This window comes from Triticum urartu, chromosome 7, assembly GCF_003073215.2.
Source record: "Triticum urartu cultivar G1812 chromosome 7, Tu2.1, whole genome shotgun sequence".
In the NCBI taxonomy this organism is placed as follows: Eukaryota; Viridiplantae; Streptophyta; class Magnoliopsida; order Poales; family Poaceae; genus Triticum; species Triticum urartu.
Window position 1 is genome coordinate 631,514,794 of NC_053028.1, and position 22,148 is coordinate 631,536,941.

At 42.5% G+C, this 22,148-nt stretch overlaps 1 protein-coding gene and 1 long non-coding RNA gene across 2 annotated transcripts; one reads left to right on the forward strand and one right to left on the reverse strand.

Annotated features, from left to right (window-relative positions):
* The first annotated feature begins 2,163 nt into the window (after positions 1-2,163).
* Positions 2,164-3,814, forward strand: LOC125521198. Its single transcript, XM_048686258.1, has one exon. The coding sequence runs from the start codon at positions 2,295-2,297 to the stop codon at positions 3,402-3,404; it is 1,110 nt and encodes a 369-aa protein (XP_048542215.1). The 5' UTR covers positions 2,164-2,294; the 3' UTR covers positions 3,405-3,814.
* A 180-nt stretch (positions 3,815-3,994) lies between these two features.
* On the reverse strand, positions 3,995-5,126 carry LOC125521200. Its single transcript, XR_007289089.1, has 2 exons — positions 4,793-5,126; positions 3,995-4,669 (listed from the first exon to the last, which is right to left on the reverse strand). It is a non-coding gene; the product is annotated as an uncharacterized LOC125521200 (long non-coding RNA).
* Positions 5,127-22,148: the final 17,022 nt, after the last annotated feature.

Genomic DNA, 22,148 nt, shown 5'->3' on the forward strand with positions numbered 1-22,148 from the left:
AACAGTGGGGTCAGTACTGGGCACTGATTTGTGCTCGAATAATCTTTGTCAATTTTACTCTTGGTTTTATGCATACTGCCCCGAAGGGGAGCGGTTCTACACCACTGGATTGGCAGCTGTGTGCCGGGCCATCTGGAACTGTAGAAACAAAGCCACCTTCGAGTTCAGAAACCTGCATCTCCTTTTGAGATTATTTTTACAACAAGCATTCATTTATCTTATTGGGCAGGGCTTCTGAAGGGCGGGGACCGGCTGGACCTGGAGAGAGGAGCGACCCTTCTGAAGGAGAACACTAAAAGCATGATGAGGATCTGCGCGTCGGCCTACCCAGATGAGTCCATGGAGTGAAGATCTCGGCGCATCCTGTGGTAGTCCCTTTTGGTGTTTGTGGTTTCCCTGCGCCTTTGCGTAGGCTTATCATAATCCTGTAATATGTGGCTATCTTGTTGTTGAACCTATGTAATTAGCGTGTTAGCGGTGGTCTAGGGTTTTTCCCCATGGTGGTCGTTTCGAGTCGAGCGACTGCAGTGGGTTTCCCTAGACTGCCCTGAACTCGTTTTTCCCCTTTCCCTTTTACTTTTGAACACTCTTGGATTCGGCTGTATTTCTGTTATCTTGATAATGGAAAGGGGATTAGCCCAGTTAGAAAAATCATACATGGGAAAAAATGTTAAAATCAAACCAAGTCAACAAAAAGGCAATCAAATTGACATTATCAACAACCCGTACATAATTGAAAAATCAATGTAGAACGTTCACTAAGAAAGAAGCCCCTCATCTGTGCTACGGTATCCCTACCTTTTGACAAGAGGCACTCCTTCGATTTGAGCGAAAAGTGACCTTGATGACCCGACAACACTAGACACTTAGATAGTGTGTGTTGGCAATTGTTTAAACCAATCTCCTCTTTGTTACCCATGATGCAGATAGTCAGTTTGAGGGCGAAGGTCAAATCACTACGTGCAATCAAGAACACGCAAGAATCATGAATATTGCGAATATGGATGGAGATTGATTAAGTTAGGATTCGGAAAAAAGTTCATAAAAAGTCAATGAACATGACAGTTTACAAAAAGTTGCAACAATGGCTAACTTATTTTAAACTAAATAAAACCTAAACCCTAAACAACACCCTAAGATATTTAAGGAGGGACTTATATATCGAGGGGAGGGGGGGGCAGCAAACCCAACGAGGTGGGGATGAATCCATCCCTAGGCCAGTTTCCTCCCTAAGTACAAACTTTAAGAAATCTGCATATTGCTTTAATTTTGTATGATAGGGTTATGTCATGCATGTCGATGGCAATGATTTAGCTTGTGTTTCCTGATTTCCTTCTATCTAATAGGGATGGTTTGTAGGGAGCTAAACATTCATTAGAATGTGTACCCTTTTTCTTTTGTATTGTTGGCATATCTTTTACCAAAAATGTTATTTACCTGCTTATTTGGCGAGGAACTATTCTCCCTCCCTAGTTCATTCGCGTTTTTGTTTGTTTTGCCTTCTATTTTAATGCACAATTTGATAAAGTTACGGTGGATAATAAGGACTTATGCTATAAAATAGAATAATGCAAAGAGCATAGATGCCAAATATTTCAAGCATTATATTTCTTCGTCGTTCCTTATGTTTTGTCGATAAAATGTCAGGGTCCAGCAAAGTGCACGCTATGCTTATAGTAATCCTATGATGGTAGGATAGGAAAATGTTGTGAAAATTTACTGCAATGGCAAGCGCTTGATATGGTTGTGCGGAAAAGTAGGTGAATAAGCTTCCGCTATCCAATACTACTTTCATCGGTCTCACACCAAATGACCGTCCACCGAAATATAGGCTTGTTGAGCTATGCGAGTAGCAATTCCTGGAAATGCCACTAATAATTATAAATGAGAGAATCTGTTCACAAACCAGAAAAAATCAAATTGAAATACAAGGAAATTGAAAAGGTACAGGGAAATAAATAGTACTAACATTTTTTTAGGAATAAAAAAAATAGTAACTGGAATAAGCGTAGGATATGGGACGGTTGTTGGGCCAGGCCCAATGAGGCAAAGGTGGGGACCCGAGTTTCGGGGAAAAGGCGGGAAACAGAAATCGCGCGGGAAGCTCGTCGACTGCTCTGCTCCGGTTCCGTCTCCAGGCCGGGGGAAACTAAACATGGAAATCCATGTCCGACTACAGGTTGGGACGATGAGGCGAATCCGATTTCAGACAGGAGCGCGTCGTCTCCACACCATATAATCCCCAGCCCACCGATCAATCCAATCCCTCCTCAAACACAGCTCGCCAGGAAACCATGGCCGTCACGAAAGCGAGGAAAGCAATCAAGAGATCAACTCGCGCCACCGCCGACGCCGGAGCCGGAGCCAGCAGCTCCCTGTCCATGGCGCCTCCGCCCAGGCCCATCGGGGCGAACGAACTCAAGCAGCCGCCGCTGCTGCCTCCCGGCGTTTACTTCAACCCGACGAAGGCGGACAGGATGGGATTCCTCAACCGGTGGATCGCCGGCGACGACAAGATGCCCGACGCGCGGGGGTTCATCCTCCACGCCGACATGTACGACAACGACCCCTACGCGCTGCAGCGGCTGCACCCGCCGGCCAGCGCCCGCGAGGGCAAGCACACGTGGTGGTTCCTCGGCGAGAGCAAGTTCCAGAGCCCGTGCAGCGCGACAGAGAACAAGCGCGCCGACCGCAGCGTCCGGACCGGCGGGTTCTGGCGGGTGGAGCAGAGCAAGGAGGAGCTTCGCGAAGAGGGCGGGCGCAAGAACTGCTTCGGGTTCTACTGCGTCCCGATGAAGCGCAAGACGCCGTGGCTCATGCAGGAGTTCACCAGCGACAGGGACAGGGGCGACGGCAGGAGGGGCGTGCCCGCGCTCCACAAGCTCTACGTCACACCGCGCGCCACCAAAGAGGGCCGGAGGGAAGTCTACGGGGAGGACGGCCTGACGGCGAGGAACAAGAAGCCTGTCCCGGCAGACTATTTCGCCGCCGCCGCCGCGCTGATGCCGCCGGGGAGTGTCCGTGGTCTCCGGCAAGAACACGTTGAGCCGCCACGGCCACAGGCGTCGGAGCTGCTGCCTTCGCCCCCGCCCCTTCTTGATTACGGCGACGACGACGATGGCCAATACTTCATGGATGACATAATGTCGTCGGTGGGTCCTCTTCACTACGACGATGGCGAGAAGGGGCAGAACTCCATGGGGCCAGCCAACGTTCTTGGTCAGTACCAGCAGCAGCAAGATGAGGACGGGCCTGAGGATAATTTCAGCATCTCAATGGACCAACTCATGAGAATACTTGACAAGCCAGCGGAGACGACGGTCGAGGGGGGAGAACCGGCGTGGGACTCGTTGCCGGATATCGTTGATCATGATGAGTTCGTGAAATTCAACAAGGATGCTTAGATTGCAGCTCCACTTAGACTGAGAGATCCAAGTTCCACTTAGACACACTGATCGCTTGATCTGCTAGCTAGAGACTATTCTTTGGTTGATTAATTTGGTTTGGGGGATTTAATTTGTGTGGGGTTCTAGTCTATGCTAATAGTAGTTCTCCCTGTACCGTGTGTTTGTATTAGACTCAAAAATGTAATGTGATGTTTTTTTGAGGGATATCATGTGATGCGATTGGTTTCAAGACTGTTTATATAGGAGTATTTATTTAATAATTGCAGGGAAAGAATTTAGTTTGCTTTAAAATTCTTGCACTACTAATTTTACTTGATTCGCTCATACGAAAATAGCAGAAGATTTGCATGACAGGCATGAAGTTTGAACATAGTTATAATCGGAAATTCTAAACTGTCTTGATGTTTTCGATCGGCCCACAAAAAATACCAATATGCAAGTGCATGGGAAAAAATTTCCTTGTCACGTTGATTACTTTTAGTCCCAACTGTGAAGTCTTCAAGATTTACCAAATTTGGCTTTCACATATGAAATCTCAAACAATAAAATATGGAATCAGACACTAAATCTTGAAGACCACAATAAAGTTGGGCAAATGCAAAGTTCTTAACTCATGCCAATAATAGACTTGCCATCTGTGAACACCAACTCTTGGCCAATGTAGCAAAAAAAGCTGAATATAACGTGATTGAATGGTTGCAGCGACGCGCTCTTTTAAACAAAACTGAGAGCGTCCCAAATCCTATTTCGGTCCATAAAGCTAATTTCATGACTATCACCTTCAGCATCTCTTATCTGTAATTACGTTGCTTGTATGACACCCAGCGATGTCAAATGGCATGATGACATACCCAACTTTGTACACTCTATTTATGGTTACCGGCGATTTAGTTACACCAGCAAGTAATAAAGCCAAGTTTCTCAAAAAGAGAGGTCAATTTCATGATTGCTACTCCATCAAGCACGCTACTATATTCGCACAAGATCCCATCAGCTGCCTCGCGTCACGCCAGATGATGAGCCAGCTGATGAATCACCCAAGGGCAGCTTGTTCGGAGAGTCGACGGTAATGATGACTTGTTCTTCTCCAGTGGATTCTTCCACGCTGAGCTGCAAGGCTTCAGCAGAGAAGCTACCACCCGGCTGGTTCCTCTGCCCATTGGCCTCCGTGAACAGCCTCCCTACTTCGAAGATGAGAACTCTAGCTTGGGCTTCCACCTGATAGCTGTCTGCTGCGTAGCAACTGTCCATACGGTTCATAGCTGTAGGTAAACAGGAAAGCATCAGTGTCAACATCAATCAGTAGATATAACTAGAAATCGTACGAGTAGGGCTATAGATTTCCATTTTCAATGATTCACTTCTTGATGGATGATGTACAGCACCTGAAGACTCCAGACCAAGTAACTCCAGGTCCAAGAAGGAGCAAGGAGGAGCTTCGCGAAGAGGGCGGGCGCAAGAACTGCTTCGGGTTCTACTACGTCCCCCCGCCCCCGTCCAAGAAGCTCAAGACGCCGTGGCTCATGCAGGAGTTCACCAGCGACAGGGACAGGGGCGACGGCAGGAGGGGCGTGCCCGCGCTCCACAAGCTCTATGTCACGCCGCGCGCCGAGGGCCTGAGGGAAATCTACGGGGAGGACGGCCTGACGGCGGGGAACAAGAAGCCTGTCCCGGCAGACTATTTCGCCGCTGCCGCCGCGCTGATGCCGCCGGGGAGTGTCCGTGGTCTCCGGCAAGAGCACGTTGAGCCGCCACAGGCGTCGGATCTGCCGCCTTCGCCCCCGCGTCTTCCTCATTACGGCGGCGGCGGCGACGACGACGACGGCCAAAACTTCATGGATGGCATAATGTCGTCGGTGGGTCCTCTTCATTATGACGACAGCGAGAAGGGAGAGAACTCCATGGGGGCAGCCAACGTTCTTGATCAGTACCAGCAGCAGCATGATGAGGATGCGCCTGAGGATAATTTCAGCATCCCAATGGACCAATTCATGAGAATACTTGACAAGCCAGCGGAGACGGAGGGGGAAGAACCGGCGTGGGACTCATTGCCGGATATCGTTGATCATGATGAGTTAGTGAAATTCAACAAGGATGCTTAGATTGCAGTTCCACCTAGACTGAGAGATCCAAGTTCCACTTAGACAGACAGATCGATTGATCTGCTAGCTAGAGCTAGAGACTATTCTTTGGTTGATTAATTTGGATTGGGGCATTAATTTGTGAGAGCTTCTGGTCTATCTATGCCAGTAGTAGTTCTCCATGTACTGTGTTTGTATTATATCATGTGATGTGGTTGGTTTCAAGACTGCTTATATTAACAATTACATGGAAAGAAATGCTGATTTAGTAGGCCGTTTTCAATTTCTTGCCCTAGTAAGTTTACTTGATTCGATCGTCCAAAAATGGCGTGAGTGTCATAGAAGATTTGCACGAGAGGCACGAAGTTTGAACATAGTTGGAGCATCTTTCGCCGATCCCCTCAAACCGGTTAGAAAAGTAAAATAACGGTTTACTCCTCTAACCGGCACCTAGCCGAAGTCCTAAAGTCTATTGTAATTTTGGCGGCTCCTACAAATCAGGCGGCTCATTTTTCCAATTTTAAGCCGCCTAGTCAGCTGTCCGATTTGCTCAACTAGGATGTATTAGAGCCACTCGATTCCTTCTCAATCATTGCTCCTGTCCATGGGTCACGCACCATAGCTTCTCACCAGCGAGTAGCACCGCCGTACTCGACTTGTCATGCCGCCGGTAGCAATGCCCCGCCCCATTGTAGTGGAGCACGACTCCGTTGCAGCACTCCCTACAGTAGAAAAAAGGCGGCGAGTAGTGGCCATTCCCTTTTTGCTCTGCAGGAGCAACAACAGAGGGGTAGCAGAGCTTGTGGAAGCAGTGGCCAGTGTTGACCTTGATCTAGAGGAAGGGGAAGATGACGATGCGGCAGGAAAAATGTGTGGTTGTGGCTTCCTCCATGGGGGGATAAGGCGGATGCTAAGCGGCGTGTGGGGCCTATCCAGAGATGGGTATGTGGGCTGGGCAGTTGACCGAGTGATGCACAATGTGGATGCACGCATGGCAAGCAGACGACGCGGCTGGTTTCTCCAAAAATCAGCCGGATGGATTTAAGAGTTTTCCATAAATTTTACGAGCGGACGTAGAGGAGTAAAAACAATCGCCCACTCGCCACCGAGTAAAAGAAGCGGCACACCATCGTCCCACCACCCAAATCCACCACTGCGCGCCGCCTCCTATGGCTGGATCCGACCGACGCCGATCATCGCTGCCCAACCGGAGCGCTTGGTCGGCAGATCGAGCCGTGACACAGCCTCCTCCCTCGTTGGCAGCGGATCCTCCACCCCCCTCCTCATCCTGCATCACGCCAGCGTTCCCCAACCTCCCGTCACCGCCCCCGTTGAGGCCAAACTACCACGGTGCGCGACAACGCAAAAGGGGGCCTAGGTCGCCGAGATCTATGATCGAGACACCGGGACTGGGTCGCAAATGAAGAAGAAGGCTACGGCGACAGAGGCAACGGAGGTGGAAACGTCGGCAGCGGCAGGACCAACATCTTCGACGACCCAGACCCGATGGTCTGTGGGTTGTCTAGAGCCGTGTGGAAAGAGGCCGCCCAAGATAGCGGCTCTCGGAAGCAAAAAAAAAAAAAAAACAAGTTTTTTTTTTTCTTTCTGAGCGTCATAGTTGTGCCTCTCGCGAAAGCAGATTACGAGAAGCAAATTTGCGCCTCTCGTGGGGGAAAACACGTTTTCTCTTTTCAAGAGGCACAACTATGCCTCTTGCAGAAGCAAATACGTGCCTCCACAAGAAGCGAATCTGTGCCTCACGCGAAAAAAAAAAGATACGCAATTTGCTTCTTCAAATTTTTCCATGAATACCTAGGGAAAAAAGCTGAAAAAATCCGAAAAAACCATCTAAAACCCAAAAACCTGTATAGAAAAATAAAATAAAATAAAATGCAAAGGGAGCACCCAGTGTGGGCCACGTTGCAGCGACTGTTGTTGGTTTAAGTCTGATAGTAGAGAGCGATGATCGATCACAGGATCGACTGGTTAATGCGTAATCCGCTAGCAACTGCGTCTCCTTTCAGGCTCATGTTTTGTAAATTGGGTGGGACCTACTTGAATAAAAAGAGGCGGTTTACCACTTGTTTTTCCCATTTTTCCTGGGTTTTTTGTTTTTCTCTGTTTTTACTCATTTTTTTCCTTTTCTCTTTGTTTTCTTTCTTTTTTTCCTTGGTTTTCTTTGGTTTTGTTTTATTTTCTTTTCTCTTTATTTATCCCCCGGTTTTCACTGGTTGTTTTTCTTTTTTTCCCATTTAATCGGTTTAGTTTGCTTCTGTTCTTGTTTTTCATCGGGTTTCTTTTGTTTTCTCTCAGGTTTTCACTGTTTATATATGCATTTTTCGTACATACCAACACATTCAACCAATACATGTTTAACATTTTTAAAATACAAGATTAACATTTATTAAATACATAGTCAACATATTTTTCTATACCCATTTAATATTTTTCAAATGCTTGATTAACATTTTTTCAATAGAAAAAGTAAACATTTTTTGAATACATGGTCAAATTTTTTTCTATACACACTTAATTTTTTTCAAATGCTTGATTAATCTCTTTTAAATACAAGTTTAACATTTTTTGAATACATGCCCAAATTTTTCTATACCATTTTTTTCAAATGGTTGATTAACATTTTTGAAATACCAAATTAATATTTTTAATTGTATGGTCAATATTTTTTTATACACATTTAACATATTTTAAATTCTTGATCAACATTACAAGTTTGACATTTTTAATACATGGTCAACATTCTGTAACATTAAATAAATTCATATTCATGATTAAGGTTTTTCAAATTCTTGTTAAACATTTTTGTAAGTACTTAGATCAACATTTTTATGCATGATCGAATTTTTCACACATATTGTATATTTTGTATGCATTTTTTTGTATAAATGTGAAACATTACTCTGTACAAATTTAACATTTTTCCAAATGCTAACATTCTTTATTTTTCGGTTTTCATTGTTTTTTTTAATTTTATTTTCTCTTTGATTTTCTTCATTTCTTTTTCGGTTTTCACTGTTTTTTTTCTTTTTTTCCCATTTTAATCGGTTTTCATTCGACCAATACATGTTTACCATTTTTCAGATAAAAGATTAACATTTATTAAATACATAGTGAACATTTTTTCTATACACCTTTAACATTTTTTGAATGCTTGGTTAACATTTTTTGAATACATGGTCAACTTTCTTTCTATACACACTTAATATTTTTTTCAAATGCTTTATTAATCTTTTTCAAATACATGCTAAATTGTTTTCTATACACATTGTTTTTTCAAATGCTTGATTAACATGTTTGAAATACCAAGATAATATATTTTTAATATCTGGTCAATATTTTTGTATATGCATTTAACGTATTTTAAATTCTTGATCAACATTTTTCAAATAAAAGTTTTACATTTTTAACATGGTCAACATTCTGTACACCTTTAAAAAAAATCATACTCTTGATTAAGTTTTTTCAAATTCTTTTTAAACCTTTAAACAAACTTAGATCAACATTTTTGTAAATACAAGATCGACTTTTTCACACATAATGTATATATTTGTATACATTTTTCGTATAAATGCGAAACATTTCTCTTTACAAATCTAACATTTTTCCAAAGCTTGGTTAACATACTTTTTTTAAATGTTTTTTGCGATATATTTTTACAATATTTGGTAGGATAAACAAAAATAAAAAAAGCAAAAAAAAACATGAAAAAATGAGGCAGTATCCTCCTGTGTGGCTGGGCGGGCCATCTCACGCTCTGCGTGACACCAGGGTTCCCTAGGTCTTGCTGCAAGGGAGCAACTAATTAACGAGCGCTCCTTCGGGAGTCTCGCAACAATCAGCGTCACTTGGCGCGCTCTCAGCCATTCGCCACGTGTCGCGTTCTGGATGCTCCCTCCAGATTTTGTTTTTTATTTTATTTTTCCGCATGCGTTTTCGGCTTTTTAAACGGGTTTTTTTCCGGGGTTTTTCGATGTTTTGGTTTTCCCCCGGTCTTCCTTAGCTTTTCAATCAAAAACATCAAAAAAAAATTGGGGGCAAAAAACGCATTTTCTTTTTTTTTCTTTTGCGAAAGTCACTGTTTTTTCCCGCGAGAGGCACGACGGCGTGGTGACGATCTTGATGTTCTACTGTCGCAGGGCTTCGCCTAAGCACCACTACAATATTATCGAGGACTATGGTGGAGGGGGGCACCACACACGGCTAAGAGAACGATCTTGAAGATCAACTTGTGTGTCTAGAGGTGCCCCCCTGCCCCCGTATATAAAGGAGCAAGGGGGGAGTCCGGCCGGCCCTTGGGCGCGCCAAGGAGGAGGAGTCCTCTTTTGGGGAACGTAGTAATTTCAAAATTTTTCTACGCACACGCAAGATCATGGTGATGCATAGCAACGAGAGGGGAGAGTGTTGTCTACGTACCCTCGTAGACCGACGCGGAAGCGTTGACGCAACGTAGAGGAAGTAGTCGTACGTCTTCCCGATCCGACCGATCCAAGCACCGTTACTCCGGCACCTCCGAGTTCTTAGCACACGTACAGCTCGATGACGCTCCCCGGGCTCCGATCCAGCAAAGCTTCGGGGATGAGTTCCGTCAGCACAACGGCGTGGTGACGATGATGATGTTCTACCGACGCAGGGCTTCGCCTAAGCACTGCAACGATATGACCGAGGTGGAATATGGTGGCAGGGGGCACCGCACACGGCTAAGGAACGATCACGAGGATCAACTTGTGTGTTCTAGGGTGCCCCCTGCCTCCGTATATAAAGGATCCAAGGGGGGTGCGGCCGGCCTAGAGGAGGCGCGCAGGAGGAGTCCTACTCCTACCGGGAGTAGGACTCCCCCCTTTCCTTGTCCAAGTAGGAGAGGTGGGAGAAGAAAAGGAAAAAGGGGGGCGCCGCCCCTCCCTCCTTGTCCAATTCGGACTAGGGGGAGAGGGGGCACGCGGCCTGCCCTGGCAGCCCCTTCCTCTTCTCCACTTTAGGCCCATGAGGCCCATTAATCCCCCGGGGGGTTCCGGTAACCCCTCGGTGCTTCGGTTTTATCCGAAACTTCTCTGGAACACTTCCGGTGTCCGAATATAGTCGTCCAATATATCAATCTTTATGTCTCGACCATTTCGAGACTCCTCGTCATGTCCGTGATCACATCCGGGACTCTGAACTAACTTCGGTACATCAAAATGCATAAACTCATAATAACTGTCATCGTAACGTTAAGCGTGCGGACCCTACGGTTCGAGAACAATGTAGACATGACTGAGACAAATCTCCGGTCAATAACAAACAGCGGGACCTGGATGCCCATATTGGCTCCTACATATTCTACGAAGATCTTTATCGGTCAGACCGCATAACAACATACGTTGTTCCCTCTGTCATCGGTATGTTACTTGCCCGAGATTCGATCGTCGGTATCCAATACCTAGTTCAATCTCGTTACCGGCAAGTCTCTTTACTCGTTCTGTAATGCATCATCTCGTAACTAACTCATTAGTTGTAATGCTTGCAAGGCTTATGTGATGTGCATTACCGAGAGGGCCTAGAGATACCTCTGCGACAATCGGAGTGACAAATCCTAATCTCGAAATACGCCAACCCAACATGTACCTTTGGAGACACCTGTAGAGCACCTTTATAATCACCCATTTACGTTGTGACGTTTTGGTAGCACACAAAGTGTTCCTCCGGCAAACGGGAGTTGCATAATCTCATAGTCATAGGAACATGTATAAGTCATGAAGAAAGCAATAGCAACATACTAAACGATCGGGTGTTAAGCTAATGGAATGGGTCATGTCAATCAGATCATTCACCTAATGATGTGATCTCGTTAATCAAATAACAACTCTTTGTTTATGGTTAGGAAACATAACCATCTTTTATTAACGAGCTAGTCAAGTAGAGGCATACTAGTGACACTCTGTTTGTCTATGTATTCACACATGTATTATGTTTCCGGTTAATACAATTCTAGCATGAATAATAAACTTTTATCATGATGTAAGGAAATAAATAATAACTTTATTATTGCCTCTAGGGCATATTTCCTTCAGTCTCCCACTTGCACTAGAGTCAATAATCTAGATTACACTGTAATGATTCTAACACCCATGGAGCCTTGGTGTTGATCATGTTTTGCTCGTGGAAGAGGCTTAGTCAATGGGTCTGCAACATTCAGATCCGTATGTATCTTGCAAATCTCTATGTCTCCCACCTGGACTAGATCCCAGATGGAATTGAAGCGTCTCTTGATGTGCTTGGTTCTCTTGTGAAATCTGGATTCCTTTGCCAAGGCAATTGCACCAGTATTGTCACAAAAGATTTTCATTGGACCCGATGCACTAGGTATGACACCTAGATCGGATATGAACTCCTTCATCCAGACTCCTTCATTTGCTGCTTCCGAAGCAGCTATGTACTCTGCTTCACATGTAGATCCCGCTACGACGCTTTGTTTAGAACTGCACCAACTGACAGCTCCACCGTTTAATGTAAACACGTATCCGGTTTGCGATTTTAGAATCGTCCGGATCAGTGTCAAAGCTTGCATCAACGTAACCGTTTACAATGAGCTCTTTGTCACCTCCATATACGAGAAACATATCCTTAGTCCTTTTCAGGTATTTCAGGATGTTCTTGACCGCTGTCCAGTGATCCACTCCTGGATTACTTTGGTACCTCCCTGCTAAACTTATAGCAAGGCACACATCAGGTCTGGTACACAGCATTGCATACATGATAGAGCCTATGGCTGAAGCATAGGGAACATCTCTCATTTTCTCTCTATCTTCTGCAGTGGTCGGGCATTGAGTCTGACTCAACTTCACACCTTGTAACACAGGCAAGAACCCTTTCTTTGCTTGATCCATTTTGAACTTCTTCAAAATCTTGTCAAGGTATGTGCTTTGTGAAAGTCCAATTAAGCGTCTTGATCTATCTCTATAGATCTTTATGCCTAATATGTAAGCAGCTTCACCGAGGTCTTTTATTGAAAAACTCTTATTCAAGTATCCCTTTATGCTATCCAGAAATTCTATATCATTTCCAATCAGTAATATGTCATCCACATACAATATCAGAAATGCTACAGAGCTCCCACTCACTTACTTGTAAATACAGGCTTCTCCGAAAGTCTGTATAAAACCAAATGCTTTGATCACACTATCAAAGCGTTTATTCCAACTCCGAGAGGCTTGCACCAGTCCATAAATGGATCGCTGGAGCTTGCACACTTTGTTAGCTCCCTTTGGATCGACAAAACCTTCCGGTTGCATCATATACAACTCTTCTTCCAGAAATCCATTCAGGAATGCAGTTTTGACATCCATCTGCCAAATTTCATAATCATAAAATGCGGCAATTGCTAACATGATTCGGACAGACTTAAGCATCGCCACGGGTGAGAAGGTCTCATCGTAGTCAACCCCTTGAACTTGTCGAAAACCTTTTGCGACAAGTCGAGCTTTGTAGACAGTAATATTACCGTCAGCGTTAGTCTTCTTCTTGAAGATCCATTTATTCTCAATTGCTTGCCGATCATCGGGCAAGTCAACCAAAGTCCATACTTTGTTCTCATACATGGATCCCATCTCAGATTTCATGGCTTCAAGCCATTTTGCGGAATCTGGGCTCACCATCGCTTCTTCATAGTTCGTAGGTTCATCATGATCTAGTAGCATGATTTCCAGAACAGGATTACCGTACCACTCTGGTGCTGATCTTACTCTGGTTGATCTACGAGGTTCAGTAGTATCTTGTCCTGAAGTTTCATGATCATTATCATTAGCTTCCTCACTAACTGGTGTAGGTGTCACTGAAACAGTTTTCTGTGATGCACTACTTTCCAATAAGGGAGCAGGTATAGTTACCTCGTCAAGTTCTACTTTCCTCCCACTCACTTCTTTCGAGAGAAACTCCTTCTCCAGAAAGTTTCCGAATTTAGCAACAAAAGTCTTGCCTTCGGATCTGTGATAGAAGGTGTATCCAATAGTTTCCTTTGGATATCCTATGAAGACACATTTCTCCGATTTGGGTTCGAGCTTATCAGGTTGAAGCTTTTTCACATAAGCATCGCAGCCCCAAACTTTCAGAAACGACAACTTTGGTTTCTTGCCAAACCACAGTTCATAAGGCGTCGTCTCAACGGATTTTGATGGTGCCCTATTTAACGTGAATGTGGCCGTCTCTAGAGCGTATCCCCAAAACGATAGCGGTAAATCGGTAAGAGACATCATAGATCGTACCATATCTAGTAAAGTACGATTACGACATTCGGACACACCATTATGCTGTGGTGTTCCGGGTGGCGTGAGTTGCGAAACTATTCCACAATTTTTCAAATGTACACCAAACTCGTAACTCAAATATTCTCCTCCACGATCAGATCGTAGGAACTTTATTTTCTTGTTACGATGATTTTCAACTTCACTCTGAAATTCTTTGAACTTTTCAAATGTTTTAGACTTATGTTTCATTAAGTAGATATACCCATATCTGCTTAAGTCATCTGTGAAGGTGAGAAAATAACGATATCCGCCACGAGCCTCAACATTCATCGGACCACATACATCTGTATGTATGATTTCCGGTAAATCTGTTGCTCTCTCCATAGTACCGGAGAACGGTGTTTTAGTCATCTTGCCCATGAGGCACGGTTTGCAAGTACCAAGTGATTCATAATCAAGTGGTTCCAAAAGTCCATCAGTATGGAGTTTCTTCATGCGCTTTACACCGATATGACCTAAACGGCAGTGCCACAAATAAGTTGCACTATCATTATCAACTCTGCATCTTTTGGTTTCAACACTATGAATATGTGTGTCACTACTATCGAGATTTAACAAAAATAGACCACTCTTTAAGGGTGCATGACCATAAAAGATATTACTCATATAAATAGAACAACCATTATTCTCAGATTTAAATGAATAACCGTCTCGCATCAAACAAGATCCAGATATAATGTTCATGCTCAACGCTGGCACCAAATAACAATTATTTAGGTCTAATATTAATCCCGAAGGTAGATGTAGAGGTAGCGTGCCGACCGCGATCACATCGACTTTGGAACCGTTTCCCACGCGCATCGTCACCTCGTCCTTAGCCAATCTTCGCTTAATCCGTAGTCCCTGTTTCGAGTTGCAAATATTAGCAACAGAACCAGTATCAAATACCCAGGTGCTACTGCGAGCATTAGTAAGGTACACATCAATAACATGTATATCACATATACCTTTGTTCACCTTGCCATCCTTCTTATCCGCCAGATACTTGGGGCAGTTCCGCTTCTAGTGACCAGTCTGCTTGCAGTAGAAGCACTCAGTTTCAGGCTTAGGTCCAGACTTGGGTTTCTTCTCTTGAGCAGCAACTTGCTTGCCGTTCTTCTTGAAGTTCCCCTTCTTCTTGCCTTTGCCCTTTTTCTTGAAACTAGTGGTCTTGTTGACCATCAACACTTGATGCTCCTTTTTGATTTCTACCTCCGCAGCTTTCAGCATTGCGAAGAGCTCGGGAATAGTCTTATTCATCCCTTGCATATTATAGTTCATCACGAAGCTCTTGTAGCTTGGTGGCAGTGATTGGAGAATTCTGTCAATGACGCAATCATCTGGAAGATTAACTCCCATCTGAATCAAGTGATTATTATACCCAGACATTTTGAGTATATGCTCACTGACAGAACTGTTCTCCTCCATCTTGCAGCTATAGAACTTATTGGAGACTTCATATCTCTCAATCCGGGCATTTGCTTGAAATATTAACTTTAACTCCTGGAACATCTCATATGCTCCATGACGTTCAAAACGTCGTTGAAGTCCTAATTCTAAGCCGTAAAGCATGGCACACTGAACTATCGAGTAGTCATCAGCTTTGCTCTGCCAGACGTTCATAACATCTGGTGTTGCTCCAGCAGCAGGCCTGGCACCCAGCGGTGCTTCCAGGACGTAATTCTTCTGTGCAGCAATGAGGATAATCCTCAAGTTACGGACCCAGTCCGTGTAATTGCTACCATCATCTTTCAACTTTGCTTTCTCTAGGAACGCATTAAAATTCAACGGAACAACAACACGAGCCATCTATCTACAATCAAACATAAACAAGCAAGATACTATTAGGTATTAAGTTCATGATAAATTTAAGTTCAATTAATCAAATTACTTAAGAACTCCCACTTAGATAGACATCCCTCTAATCCATCTAAGTGAATCAATTAATATGATACAGTATCATGATATGATACTCAATCCTCTCTTTCCTCATTTAATTCTATGTCACCTCATCAAAATTGCCTAGTTGGCATGCATGATACTACCTATTATACTCCCATTATGGGCAGCCTACAAGTGTTGAAAATTGTGGTGGTACTGTGTCAATTTCTAGGTTACACCGTGGTTCCCTTTTTGAATTCATTCCTATCAGTACCTAGGGACTACCGTCATGAGCAATTATGTTGATGATGAGTTAAGTGTATTACCCTAGAATAAGTATAAATGGATTGGAATTAATTTTGACGTAAACTATTTTTGGGATGAGAACTATGATTTGGTATATCTTTTTAGTTTAGACGAAAATTGTTTTGGAACATGACCCATATATATCTGAGAGGAAAACATAATCAACTACATATGAGCTAACAATTATGCACTGATCATTAATTAAGAATTGTGGCAAATTGATGTAAGGTGCATGGCATTATTTCTATAAAATACTTTACGTGTCATGTTATATACATAACATGTCATTTGCATAATTATATGTTTCTGCCATGAGCCTACAACGTGCTTGCTTGGGCTCTGGACTGATTGATATATGTGTAGCATGATTCCCCATATCGTTGCACAGTTGATACTTTCACAACAACATATCCTGTAGAAGGGTGTGGCTGTGTAAGAGTATTGAGGGGGATATAAGTAACACGACTCAAACTTCATGCTATTGTTCATTTGATCTCTATAATATGCTTATTGTCAATGTACCTTGCTTTTTTTACCTCCCTATAGTTAGCTTATGTCGGTTTTCACTTGAAAAATTGAAAAATGGAATTATGGAAAGTTTTTAGAGGCTACAACTCATTGCAATATGTTAATCTCTACAAATTTTTGGCAGGGACATAGAAGAGAAAAGATTCACCTCCGCATGCTCTCCAAGTGAAATCATCAATTCGATTTTAGAAGCTACTAGGCCACTTGGGTCTGACCATCGAAAGAAAATTACAAGGTACTCATATTTCTTACTGTTCCCATGTTCATGTTGTTCCAATCAAATCGGCATAAATCTTCCCATGTACGTTGTGTTTGTCAGGAAAGGAAGCAGATTACTTGGAAGTCTTCTTCCAAATTCATCGATATGTTTATGCTTTCAAACTTTTGAACTCTTTCTTGCACATTGAATTGGATGTCAACTTTGCGACTAAGATTTAATGCTTCTAAGTATGACTCCTGCAAGTGGTTCTCATGTTTTCAGTGGACCTTACAGTAGGGAGAACAGAAGAAGCAAGAGGCTTATTCAATACTCTCAACCCGGATACTGAAAATGCATAACACATATAAATGGATACCTCGGGAGGTTGCTTAACATTTCTATTTTTCTTGGTTATTAATTCTGAAAATTTCTTCTTGTCCATTCTATGTTTTCTTTGGAAGTGCTACTCTTTATCGGGGTGTATGCCATCTAGCTATGTAATGTATAACAAGAAAAAAAAATCTGCAGCCCGGCATATACCTATTGGCATTTTCTCTATACATTTGGGTACATATTTATTTCTTTCTTACATTATACTATTCGTCTTTCATCCTTCTATCTGCAAGCCCGAGCGAGCGATGCCAAAAAATAGTCCATTCCGCGTCGCCATCTTTCAGAACGAGGTCCACCGTGCTTTCATAGAAATATGCCTTGCTATGTCCATTCCGTTGGTCCCAAAAGCACATCGCAGTGATCTTCTAAATACTTTTTCCTAAACTTTACCTTGCATTTTTTGTGAACTTTCTGTTTAGCTCTTTGTTCAAGGCTTGTTGGATCGCCTTTTGTTGGGATCATTGACCTGCATCTGGATTTCGAGTCCCCATAACACTTTCTCAGGTTGTGCACCACACTAACACTGTTGCCCTATCTGAAGTTGTAGCAATGGCACCCCTTGCATAGGTAAACTTCTCTTGCACATTTGAAGGAAATTCTTACTGCTCATATGATTTTTTTCTCATCTTTTCCACTGAGAATTAAAGAGATCTTAGATCAAATGCTAAAATATCTTATATTTAGATATAGAGGATTACATTCAAATACTTATCCTTGTCCTTAACACCAAAGTGTCAAGTCCTGGATTTGCATGGCTATGTTTAGTAAAATGACTTTTGGGTGAAAATCCAATTCAATCGTGAATTCTGCAATATTCACGTGCTCAACTAGAGGAGGTAATCTTAGGCCACAACTATGAAGTGAATTCATGGATCATTGATGGAATACTTACTGGTGGTATGAAACAATGTAATATTGAACTCAATAACCTTGATATTTTATAAATTTTATGTGATATTTTGACCACAAGAAGTATTATCAAATTTATTATAATTCTTGAAGGTGCCTTATATTTTCAAGGGTACATTCACCATGTGTTCTGTTTATAACCTATCAATTTCCATGGGAAATAAATAATGGCAGAGGAAGAAGAACAATAGTACAATACACCACCATTGCCTTTGATACAAAGAAAACCAACATATGTGGATTGAAGAAATGGAGATCCAAGTAAAAGAGATGTCTGAAAAACCTACAACCCAAGTTACCACTCACATAAATAGTCATTCGATCTTCCAACAAAGAAAATTATGACAAGGCATGAAGACTAGAAGCAAACCACTCAGAAAATCGACGATCCATGATTCACTACGCTGTTGTTCTTTCTTATTTGCTACCGTGTACCATCTAGCCACACAATATACACTCCTAGCTTCGTGCACTGATACGTCTCCGTCGTATCTACTTTTCCAAACACTTTTGCCCTTGTTTTGGACTCTAACTTGCATGATTTGAATGGAACTAACCCGGACTGATGCTGTTTTCAGCAGAATTACCATGGTGTTATTTATGTGCAGAAACAAACGTTCTCGGAATGACCTGAAACTTCACGGAGCAACAAAGATGAAGGCCAGGGGGCCCACCACCTCTCCATGAGGGTGGGGGGCGCGCCTGCCCCCCTAGGGCGCCCCCTACCTCATGGGCTCTCTGTTGCCTCTCCAACTCCAACTCCATATATTGTGTTTCGGGGAGAAAAAAATGAGAGAGAAGAAATCATCGCGTTTTACGCTACGGAGCCGCCGCCAAGCCCTAAAACCTCTCGGGACCCTCTCCATGAGGGTGGGGGGCGCGCCTGCCCCCCTAGGGCGCCCCCTACCTCATGGGCTCTCTGTTGCCTCTCCAACTCCAACTCCATATATTGTGTTTCGGGGAGAAAAAAATGAGAGAGAAGAAATCATCGCGTTTTACGCTACGGAGCCGCCGCCAAGCCCTAAAACCTCTCGGGAGGGCTAATTTGGAGTCCGTTCGGGGCTCCGGAGAGGGGAATCCGTCACCATCGTCATCATCAACCATCCTCCATCACCAATTTCATGATGCTCATCGCCGTGCGTGAGTAATTCCATCGTAGGCTTGTTGGACAGTGATGGGTTGGATGGGATCTATCATGTAATCGAGATAGTTTTGTTAGGGTTTGATCCCTAGTATCCACTATGTTCTGAGATTGATGTTGCTATGACTTTGCTATGCTTAATGCTTGTCACTAGGGCCCGAGTGCCATGATTTCAGATCTGAACCTATTATGTTTTCATCAAATATATGAGTGTTCTTGATCCTATCTTGCAAGTCTATAGTCACCTATTATGTGTTATGATCCGTTAACCCCGAAGTGACAATAATCGGGATACTTACTGGTGATGACCGTAGTTTGAGGAGTTCATGTATTCACTATGTGTTAATGCTTTGTTCCGGTACTCTATTAAAAGGAGGCCTTAATATCCCTTAGTTTCCGTAAGGACCCCGCTGCCACGGGAGGGTAGGAAAAAAGATGTCATGCAAGTTCTTTTCCATAAGCACGTATGACTATATTCGGAATACATGCCTACATTATATTGACAAACTGGAGCTAGTTCTGTGTCACCCTAGGTTATGACTGTTACATGATGAACCGCATCCGGCATAATTGTCCATCACCGATCCATTGCCTGCGAGCTTTCCACATATTGTTCTTCGCTTATTTACTTTCCCGTTGCTATTGCTATCATCACTACAAAATACCAAAAACATTGCTTTTACTACTGTTACCTTTTGCTACCGTTACCACTACTATCATATTACTTTGCTACTAAACACTTTGCTGCAGATATTAAGTTTCCAGGTGTGGTTGAATTGACAACTCAGCTGCTAATACTTGAGAGTACTCTTTGGCTCCCCTTGTGTCGAATCAATAAATTTGGGTTGAATACTTTACCCTCGAAAACTGTTGCGATCCCCTATACTTGTGGGTTATCAAGACTATTTTCTGGCGCCGTTGCCGGGGAGCATAGCTCTATTCTTTGAGTCACTTGGGATATATATCTGCTTATCATTATGAAGAACTTGAAAGATCCAATAACCAAGATCTATCCCTCAACTACGAGGGGAGGTAAGGAACTGCCATCTAGCTCTGCACTTGATTCACCTTCTGTTTTGAGTAAGCTTGCGACACCTACACCTGCTTCTGCTATTCGTTCTGATATGTCGCATGTTATAGATGATGCCACTTCTACTATGCATGATACTTATGATGAAACTACCTCTATGCCTGATACTACTATGCCACTTAGTGATTTTCTTGATGAACAACTTGCTAGGGCTAGAGAAATTGAAAATATTGAATCTGATGATACTGATGAAAGTGATGATGAAGAATCACTTGTTATACCTAAGGGTTATGTTTTTGATCAAGAAGCTTCTTTAGCTATTTTAGCTTGCAAAAATAGAAATGAACTCAAAAGTTTATTAGCTAAATGGAGTAAGCAATCTCTAAATGCTAGAATGAAACCTGACCCTGCTTTTGCTAATTCACCTATCTTTGTTACTGATAAGGATTATGAATTCTCTGTTGATCCTGATATAATTACTTTAGTTGAATATGATCCTTTTCATGATTATGAATCTGAAACTGTTGTGGCACATCTTACTAAATTGAATGATATAGCCACCCTGTTCACTAAAGATGAGAGAACTTGTTACTTTTACATCCTTAAAATATTTCTGTTCTCATTAAAGGGTGATGCTAAGATATGGTTTAATTCTCTTGATCCTGGTTGTGTGCGTAGTCCCTAGGATATGATTTATTACTTCTCTACTAAATATTTCCCTGCTCATAAGAAACAAGCTGCTTTAAGGGATATATATAATTTTGTGCAAATTGAAGAAGAGAGTCTCCCACAATCTTGGGGGAGGCTTCTCCAATTACTTAATGCTTTGCCTGATCATCCTCCTAAGAAAAATGAAATACTTGATATCTTTTATAATGAACTAACCGATGCCTCCAGAGATTACCTGGATAGTTGTGCTGGTTCTGTTTTCAGGGAAAGAACACCATATGAAGCTGAAATTCTATTGAATAATATGTTGACAAATGAAAATAATTGGACACCTCCGGAGCCAATTCCTGAGCCTATTCCTAAACCAACTCCGAAGAAAAGGGGTATTCTATTTCTCAGTCCTGAAGATATGCAAGAGGCAAAGAAATCTATGAAAGAAAAAGGTATTAAAGCTGAAGATGTTAAGAATTTACCTCCTATTGAAGAAATACATGGTCTTAATTTACCACCTGCTGAAGAAACATATAATCTTAATCCATTACCTATTGAAGAAACTCATGGTCTTGATAACCCGACACAGGTAGTAAAGGTAAATTCTCTCTATAGATATGATAAAGTTGTAATCCCATTAACTAAATTTGCTAGCCCATGCTTAGATGAGTTTGATAAATTTATGGCCAAGCAAGAAGACTTTAATGCTTATTTTGGTAGACAATTGAAATACAATTCAAATATGTTTGAACACTTGGGTAATTATATGGCTAATGTCAAAGGTGAACTTAAACTTATTAGTAAACATGCTTCTATGGTTACCACTCAAGTAGAACAAGTACTTAAAGCTCAAAATGACTTGCTCAATGAATTGAATAGTAAAGATAATGATAATGCTGTTAGAGTTATGACTAGAGGTGGTAGAATGACTCAGGAACCTTTGTATCCTGAAGGCCACCCTAAGAGAATTGAGCAAGATTCTTAGAGAAATAATATAGATGTACCTAGTTCTTCTAAAAAGAAGAAAAAGAAAAATGATAGGACTTTGCATGCTTCTAGTGATCCTATTGTTGAAACACCTGAGAATCCAAATGATATTTCTATTTCTGATGCTGAAACACAATCTGGTAATGAACCTGAAACTAGTGATAATGTTAATGATAATGTTCATGATGATGCTCAACCTAGTAATGATAATGACATAGAAATTGAACCTGCTGTTGATCTTGATAACCCACAATCAAAGAATCAACGTTATGATAAGAAAGACTTTGTTGCTAGGAAACATGGTAAATAAAGAGAACCATGGGTTTAGAAACCCATGCCCTTTCCTCCCA

What these genes read in the sequence shown, in the direction of transcription:
- LOC125521198 (XM_048686258.1), top strand. Translation starts at nt 2,295, where the DNA reads ATGGCCGTCACGAAAGCGAGGAAAGCAATCAAGAGATCAACTCGCGCC.